The sequence below is a fragment of the Penaeus chinensis genome, chromosome 26 (assembly GCF_019202785.1).
Source record: "Penaeus chinensis breed Huanghai No. 1 chromosome 26, ASM1920278v2, whole genome shotgun sequence".
Classification (NCBI taxonomy): domain Eukaryota; kingdom Metazoa; phylum Arthropoda; class Malacostraca; order Decapoda; family Penaeidae; genus Penaeus; species Penaeus chinensis.
In genome coordinates this window covers 17,609,486-17,618,859 of record NC_061844.1, presented here as the reverse complement: position 1 = coordinate 17,618,859, position 9,374 = coordinate 17,609,486, and the positions used below count along the sequence as shown (strand labels likewise).

At 36.9% G+C, this 9,374-nt stretch overlaps 1 protein-coding gene across 1 annotated transcript; it reads right to left on the bottom strand.

Moving 5' to 3' along the window:
- Positions 1-2,695: 2,695 nt before the first annotated feature.
- On the bottom strand, positions 2,696-8,978 carry LOC125039183 (facilitated trehalose transporter Tret1-like). Its single transcript, XM_047632962.1, has 9 exons — positions 8,894-8,978; positions 8,338-8,586; positions 7,578-7,706; positions 7,030-7,239; positions 6,413-6,609; positions 5,872-6,022; positions 5,211-5,345; positions 4,063-4,166; positions 2,696-3,461 (listed from the first exon to the last, which is right to left on the bottom strand). The coding sequence occupies exons 1-9, from the start codon at positions 8,976-8,978 to the stop codon at positions 3,261-3,263; spliced, it is 1,461 nt and encodes a 486-aa protein (XP_047488918.1). The 3' UTR covers positions 2,696-3,260.
- Positions 8,979-9,374: the final 396 nt, after the last annotated feature.

The following is a 9,374-nucleotide window of genomic DNA, read 5'->3' as shown; positions in this document are numbered from 1 at the left end:
AGATATGTAAATACTACACTCACTGATATACAACACGATCTGTACAGGCAGAGAATTACGTCAGAAACGAAGAAAATAATAATAAATAAATAGATATAATAATTATCGGTTTATTGAAATAAACACTCGCACTCACTGTGGCTAAATCCTCGCACACGATTCCTATGCTAAGTGGAAAATCACTCACGAAGAGTAAGTTGACGCGCGGTGTCATGCAGAGCCTATTTTTGTCACTTATCGGTAAATATGAGGCCGTTGCAAATTTACCTGTAATGATGCTTACTCTATTATTTCATGTTCTACAAGATGGGTGTGTCCATTTTGCTCTATCTCCGTGCGTCACTCTCGGTTACATTAACCTTATATTGTAATATTCAATCGGACCATAAACATTAATATATATTATATCACTACTTACATGATGCATATTTTGAACTACTCTCGGTTACCACTTTTAATGACCGGGACATTCTTGCCTCCTCAGTCAACAGGAAAAAAACGTTATTTTTGCCATATCTGCGATTATGATTATGGTGTTTGTTTTAAACGAGTCTAGTGACAATTTAGAAGAATTAATTACACTGTGCCAAGAGCACAAATTAATTCAGATTTCAACAAAGTACGCTGTAAATTTATAAGAACACATGGTTTGGAAACGAATCTAAAATATGTTAATTCTTATTCATGGGAGTCTCTCTCTCGTATTCAAGAGCTCGAGAGGAGTTGGTCATTTTGACACTTTCTTTTTTAATGTGTATGAAACGAAAGATATTAGCACACGCACTGCTTCCCTGAGTGTCATCTGCTGAGTTGCATGGTTCGTTTACATTGATTCCGACTCCGAGTGACAAATTTCGGCATATTCATTTTAATATTGTGACGTAATTATGTCTTCCCGCACTTTAAATTTTACGGTCTCGATTAGTCTGTAAACTGTTCTTCCATTTTTGTCCATGTCTTCGAGTTTAAGCTTAAAAAAAAAAAAAAAAAAAAAAAAAAAAAAAAAAAAAAAAAAAAAAAAAAAAAAAAAAAAAAAAAAAAAAAAAAAAAGAGGAAAGAACCAAGCCAGGATTCGGTCACGGAAGTTTCGGATCGGCGTTACGCACACGAACGAACGAACCTCACAACCACCACTTGAATTGCCACAAAGCTCGCCGTATGAACCAATAAGCTTCATAACCCCTCTCCGATAGTCATATTTTCATAGCCAACCGTTTCATCCGTCAAAATAAGAAGTACATGTAAATACGCAAACTGAGTTTACCTTGTGATGAAGGGTAATGGCGTGTTGTGGCTGGGAAGGCGACGAACTTTTTTTTGATTTTCATGGTATATATGTAGCTAAAAGCACGATTATTGTACTTCATAAAAATCAGTTTTATCTCTGGAATTGTAACAGTTTCTTTAGAGTTCTTTTTCACCGGAATCTTGTGGCAGAACTCGGAAACACGAAGTATTACTGTCAACAATGTTCACTTCCGAAAGGCACAATGAGTACTGTGGCAATGGAACTGTTAAATTTGCCGGTAGATGGCTGCGTAAGCGTAATGTATAGATGTAACAACTATTCCTATTATAATACGTAATGAAAAATAACTTCTGGCTTACACCAAAAATGAACAATTGATTAGTATGTATTAATACGATAGAACATAAAAGACAATCAACATTGTAGTGCTTTTTTAAAAGTGACAATGATGATCCTGAATTTACGACTTACATGCGCAAAACTGGTACATGTGAATATTTCATAACCTATTTCTTCTCGTGCGCTATTCTTACCTTTGTAGATTATTTCCTTATGTTAGATTGGTAATTTCGGAAACGCATGATTATATGCATATATATATATATATATATATATATATATATATGTATGTATATATATGTAATGTGATATATTAGATATTCTACATCTATGACCATAATGTGATCCTAAGAAATATCTGAACACTTCGGTAATATGGGAAAACATACATTTCACAAGATCGTTATGCCCTTGCAACAAAATATTTATCCTGAAAATCTTCACTACTGTCCTAGATAATAATAGTATAAGCTTTAATTGCAAAATGCTTTCATATTGACACCTGGCATGTTATGCACGGGCAACAATAGTCATTATTGTTTTTTATTATATAATTTGTGCTTTAGTCTTGGGCATATTCAGGTCTCCAAAACTTTTCCATGGTGAATGAGGTACGGGAAGTATCTGAAACGGATTCATGTTTTTGTTTACAGAATGTGTTTTAATGTCAATAGAGTATTACGGAAATATCTGTGTGTGTGTGTCCCTGTATCGACGTGTCTGTTAATATTAGGTGCAATTTCGTTCAAAATACCGTTTTATGTGTCTATAAATTGCTGAATATTTAGTTTGACCTTTATTCTTATTTATTCGGTTTTCGAATTACTTGCATATTTCTTTGTGGGTAACAAAATGTTCAAGTCAACAATATATTTATTATCATATAACTTAACCTTTTCAGTACAACGGCTATCCTATTTAACAGATATATATACCGTTGCAAAATACTACTTCTAAAATGGCGATATTTTCGTTAATAAATAAGTGAAACGTCAGTATGGACGTAGGCAATTAAAGAAAAAGAAAAAGGGGGGGGGGGGGGTAGTTACATAAATAAGCCAAGATATATTACAGATGTAGTGATGTGATATTTGGTACAGATGATTGTTAAACTTGCCAGTAGTATAAAATTGCCTGCATAGTGAACATGGCGATATATGCAAATAATATTATATTTCCTTATATTGCAATATTTACCTAGAGTCACTTCAAACATAGCACATCGGTCTGTTGCATTTAGATATATCAATTTTGTTCACAAATGAGAACTAGTGTTGGTAATTGTCAGATTTTGACAGGAAAGCATGGGTTATTCATGGTATAGTTGTCATGCACTGTGTGAATTCTGCGCTTCTCTTTACCAAAGCCAGCATGCTGTTTTATACTTTTTTTTGTATCGTATTTTTTTTTTTTTCATTTGCTATTAAACAAGGAAAGAAATCTTAAAGTCAATAGACTGCCTTTGGTCCTGTAAGTCCTTTTGGGGGAAAACCTCAATGCCTTCCGTTTTCTCAAGGATCCTTCCATCTCACGTCCCAGCGATAGCCTTCGAACTCAAGGATCTCTTTTTCCGACCCTCGAAGACCCCTGAGTAATTCATGGCTCGAAGATCCTCCAACCCTCCGTGACCAGCTGATCCTTCAACCAACCGCGACGAGTATGTCCTTCATGTCTACCATCTCATTTTCTCGGACGCTGACGAAGACGATGAAGTTCTGGCGGGCGTTGGGGACGTGGTAGGACCCCCAAAGATCGCCGTGATCTCCTGCAGGGTCTTTCCCTTCGTCTCCGGCACCACCAGGACACAGAAGACCAAGCTGACGGCGCAGATACCACCGAAGAGCCAGTACACACCGTATTCGTGGATGGCATCCTGGAGGAGGAGGAGAAAGAGGAAGAGGAAGAGCTGGTTTAAGTACTTTGTCGTACGGAAAGTAGAAACAAGAGCACGTCGATAAAGATGGAGAGATGGCTGTCAATACGAAGGCTAGTTATTATAAATATAATTGTTAGGAGATAGATAACAAGAAAAATAATTGTCTTTAAGGATGGCAAGTCGTGTGAAATGTGTATGTACCAGAACGTATTAAGGCAGCAAAGGACTTCCAGAAAGAAGGGGCTGAATACGCTTACAGAAAAAAGGTCAGAGACAATAAGATCAATAAAAATAATAATAAGACCAACGACAAGAACAACTATAATAACAAGAACAATAATTATAATAATAATGGCAACAATAACAATAGCATGCACGATAATAGCAGCAAGAACAAGAACACCTATAATAGTAATACAAAAAAAAAACAAAAAAAAACAGCAACAACACTATACACCAAAGAAAACCGGAACTCTCAAAGAAAAAATAATAACAAGAACAATAGCACCACACACACACACACCAACAACTATACCAACACAATAAAGAAAAAAAAATCACCTTAACAGAAAATACACCAAAGAAAACGGGAACTTACCCTCATACTCTCGAAGAAATACGTGACAATGAAAGACATTCCCCAGTTTGTCATTGTGCTTAGACCGCTGGCAGATTCACGGACGTTGGGTGTGAAAAGTTCGCCTGGAAGTGAGAAGTCGAGTGAGTAATGTGTTATTGTATTTTTAGAATGGCTAATGGAATGCATTTCGTGTTGCAGATAAAGATGTGTTTGTATTGTGCGTAAGACAATATTTTGTGTTAGAATGTATTTGTATTATATATAGGAATATATTTGTATTATATATATAGATATATTTGTATTATATATAGGGATATATTTGTATTATATATAGGGGTATATTCGTATTATATATAGGGATATATTTGTATTATATATAGGGATATATTTGTCTTATATATAGGGATATATTTATATTATATATAGGTAAATATTTGTATTATACATAAGAATGTGTTCATATTGTACGATAAAATGTATTTATATTTCACATAAGAATATATGCATATTGTTTTAAGATGTACACATATTGTATATGCGAATGCATTCATCTTGTGTATAAGTATTCATATTATACATAATAAAGTAACTGCATTGTATGTAAGAAGGAATGTACTCATAAGACGTATAAGTTAAGAGAAAATTGAAATGTGCAATGTGTAGTAACAGAAACTGATACCAAATGAGACGCTGAGAACAACAAGGGCCTATGGGTGACACACACGCGGCACCTCTTAAATTTGAATTCTTCTTAATCGTAAAATCACCATATTTGAGACAATTACTCAAGACCTCTTACTTCTATAAAATTTACTCATACATTTAACTATACTTATGCACAGGATTACATTTACTCATACATTTAACTATACCTACTCATACGCTGGATAAAATTTTCTCATATATTTAACTAGACTTACTCATGCACTTGATTACATTTACTCATACATTTAACTATACTTACTCATACGTTGGATAAAATTTACTCATACATTTAACTAGACTTACCCATGCACATGATTACATTTACTCATACATTTAACTATACTTACTCATACGGTGGATAGAATTTACTCATACATTTAACTATACTTACTCATGCACAGGATTACATCTACTCAAACACTCCTACAGTCGATTACACTTCTATTCTCCGTTACACTTACTCATCATGAGCCAAGGTATAGGTCCGAAGCCGAAACTGAATGCCGCAATGAAAAGCATCAATGACGTAATAGGGAGCCATCCGAGGGCGCTGACGTCACCGTTGTCTTTCAGGTAGAAGAAGACTCCGAGACCAACTGTTGATCGAGATTGTGTATTTTTATCCAAATATTTATTTGTCTGTTTATTTTTGTTGTTGTTAGTTGTCTGTTGTGATGGTTTAATTATTTTCTGATTTTATGGCGGGAAAATGCGGTGTGGGAATTTTGGATGATGTTGGGATGTTTATGCGAGGTGTGATTTTGGGTATAATAAAAAAAAAAAAAAAAATCGAGTATTTGTGGAGTTATTTAGAGAGAAAAAAGAAAAAAAACAAGAGAGATTGAGGCGGGAAATATGAATCAGCAGTTTAGAAAATTTATTTTTTAGAGGATTATATGAATTAGATTTTTTTTTAAAAAGGAGGGTTTGGGGAAGTATGTGTCGCCATTTAAAAGACTTTCAAAGAATTTTTAAGAATGGGGGAGCGGCACTGTATTGCTGACGTAGGCCGTTGGAAATGTGTAATATAGATTTTCTTGTGCGAATTAAATAATAATGATAATAATAATAATAATAATAATGGTAACAAATAAATAAATATCATATTCAACACATACATACCGAGAGCAACTGTCATAGCTCCCGAAGATGAGATCAGAAGAAATTTCCTGCCGGCTCTGTCCATAAGCACACTAGCGACAACAGTGGCCAGAACTTGAACTACACCGACGATAATGGAGCTGACGTCATCGGAGAGGTCTGTTCCTGACTCCTGCAGTGGGAGAGATAATGAAAAGCTGAAGGAGAGTTATTTTGTGTGCCTTGTGATTGTTTGATATAGGGAAAAGGTTATAATGTATATATATGAATACGTATATATATGTATGTGTGTCTACAGGTATGCAGAGAGAGAGAGAGAGAGAGAGAGACAGATAGAGAGAGAGAGAGGGAGAGAGAGAGAGAGAGAGAGAGAGAGAGAGAGAGAGAGAGAGAGAGACAGAGAGAGAGAGAGAGAGAGGTATAAAGTGGGAATAATAGAGACTGACAGAGAGGAAGGTAAAAAGAGAAAATGAGAGAGAGGCAAACAGAAAGAAAGGTTGAAAGAGAGAATAAGATAAAAAAAAAACAGAGAACACAGAAACCGCCCCCCCCCCCTCCTTACCACAAAGATAGCCTTCAAGTTAAAGAGAACAGCGTTGACGCCCGAGAGTTGCTGGAATAACATGAGTGCAAGAGAGATAAGGAGAGGCTTCAAGATATACCCCTGCTTGAGGTCTGAGAAAGAAGCTTTGTTCGCTTTGGAGTCCTCGAGGCTCTGTTTCAGCATCTGCATCTCCGGCTGGATGTTGTAGTCGGGTCCTGAGAAAGAGCGAGAGAATTAGCATCTTTAGTGCGACTTGCTTTATCGAGTCTCAGAAAAGAAAAATCTGGCAACTCACTCCAAATTCTGGAAGGCTTCGATTCGCTAACTCCATTTTCAGAAAAAATGATGAACTGAACATATCAAAATTTAATGAAAATAAGAAATATTCCATTTAAAGTCTAATATATATGACATGTAAACATAAGTGTCAGCTGAGTAGATTAAAAAAAAAAGAGTTCGTGAATCAGAGTGTTCCAGAGTCCAGAATGAGTTGCCAATTCACTCTTTCCTGAGACCGTGTGCACATAAGTACGAGGATCACGATTTAAGGATATTTTTATGTCACCAAATTGATCACTCCTTTGAATTTCAATTTATATTTCTCCTACACTTTGTTGTTTCTAATTAATATTTACCTCTGAAATATCGCATAGAATCCTGGGCCTCCTTATCCTTCCCCTTTGAGAGCAGGTAACTCGGGGACTCCTTGGAGAAGACCATTAACACGCAGAAAATGATTGTCGGGACAGCGCATACAACTGCCAATATTTGCCAGCTGTTTATAAAGGCGCCGAAGATGTATGCGTAGAGAATACCAGCACCCGCCATCAGCTGGAAACCTGCGCCTGTAGTCGGGGAAATTAGATATGAATAAAAAAAATTCACCTACACTTAGATATGCTTTTACGTAGGGTTTACGTTCATGTAGATGTTGATCAATAAAGAGACGTTTTCGTTTCACCCGAGAGAAAGAGAAAGCGAGGGGAGGCAGGGAAAAAGAAAGGAAGAGAGAGAGAGAGAGAGAGAGAGAGAGAGAGAGAGAGAGAGAGAGAGAGAGAGAGAGAGAGAGAGAGAGAGGGGGGGGGGAGATAAACATAGTAATAGACATTGAGATAAACACAGCACACACCAAAAAATTAGATTTTTCAAATCAACTTTAAATACAAACTCCACGTAGGCCTACCTAACGTTCCCCGGATGTCAGCAGAGGCGAATTCCCCGATAAAGGTGGGAGCTGCAATGCACACTACCCCTGTGCACAATCCAGCGATGACGCGACCCACCAAGAGCATGGCGAAGTTTTGACCGAAAGCTGGGAAAATAATGCATTTTTTTTTTTTTTTTTTTTACAACTGGATATGTGTAAATGGTAAGCAAATCTGCACTATTTAGTTGGCTGAAGTGTAAGATAAATTTAAAAGATAAAAAATAAATACATAAATTCCATCAATAACATTACATTAACAACATAAGCGAGATGCTTATTTTGTTAATGTTTATGATGCCGTCTTCCACCAAAAAATAAATAAACAAGTACAAACATTGATTTTTAAAAAATCCCACATTAACATCACACACGAGATACCCGATAATAAAAAAAAACATAAAAAAGTACCATCGACTGCAAACCACTAACAAACACAGTGAGTGTCCCTCTCCTATGATCGGCCAGGACCCAAAGAAAAAATAATAATAGGAAGAAAAAATAATAAAAATAACACAACACAAAATGAATACAAAATAACTACCACAGACAGCACCCCACTAACAAACACACGAGTCCCCCCTCACCGATGATCGCCCAGGCCCCGAGGAAAAATAAAAAAAAAATAAAAAAATGATAATAGGTATAAAAAAATAATAAAAATAACACAACACAAAATTAATAAAAAATAAGTACCACAGACAGCACTCCATTAACAAACACACGAGTCCCCCCTCACCGATGATCGCCCAGGACCCGAAGAAAATAGGGGACAGGGCCAGCATGGTTCCCCGCCGCCCGATGGCGTTGATGCAGAGGCCGCCGATGGGTCCTCCCACGAGAGCCCCGAGGTTGACTGACGAGGAGAACCAGCTGTTTTCGACGGTGGTCAGCTGCAGGGAACTGTCGGTGGAGTTGCTGGTCAGTAAGATGCCCGCAGGGGAGGAGTAACCAAGGACTGTGCCGAAGCAGAAGGCCCCCATCGTTGCTGTTTTGGGAGAAGAGGCGGAGGTTTAGGCGCTGGTGTCGGAATGTTAAGGGAAGAGTTTTCGCTTTTTAAGATCCATGCCATTATTAATTATTGTTATTATGATTACTCTTGATGTTGTTATTAATATTACCAATATTAGAATTACTATTATTATTGTTTAGTTATAATTATCACTATCATTATAACTTTTCATTATTATTGGTATCATTATTTTCAATATCCTAATTACAGCCATCTCTACTATCATCATTACTCTCACTATAACCTCTCTCACCATCATACTAATCATCATCATCACCCTTACCTGACAGAGCAGCGATGTACTGCGCAATCCGAGCTGGTTTAGCATTGTTTACGAGATCACCTGTTGACATGCCCAGCTCCGCCATGATGCCCGGTGGTGTTGTCGCCTGTGATTTTTGGAACAAGAGATATAGGGATAGATGCATACAGGGATGGGTGAATGGATTTATGGATGGATGGGTGGATATGGAGAGAAACAGAGAGAGAGAGAGAGAGAGAGATTAAGATTAAGAGAGAGAGAGAGAGAGAGAGAGGAGAGAGAGAGAGAGAGAGAGAGAGAGAGAGAGAGAGAGAGAGAGAGAGAGAGAGAGAGAGATTAAGAGAGAGAGAGAGAGATAGATTAAGAGAGCGAGAGAGATATAAAGAGAGACAGAGAGAGAGATTAAGAGAGAGAGAGAAATTAAGAGAGAGAGAGATTAAGAGAGAGAGAAAAAAAATTAAGAGAGAGAGATAGAGAGAGAAAGAGAAAAAGAGAGAAAGAG

Bases quoted from the DNA above. Each gene is read 5' to 3' on its own strand.
- LOC125039183 (XM_047632962.1), bottom strand. From the start codon at position 8,978: ATGGCGGAGCTGGGCATGTCAACAGGTGATCTCGTAAACAATGCTAAA. The intron at 7,240-7,577 runs GTAGGCCTACGT...CCCCGACTACAG, and splicing joins TGACATCCGGGGAACGTTAG to GCGCAGGTTTCCAGCTGATG. The intron at 3,462-4,062 runs GTAAGTTCCCGT...CTCCTCCTCCAG, and splicing joins ATTTCTTCGAGAGTATGAGG to GATGCCATCCACGAATACGG.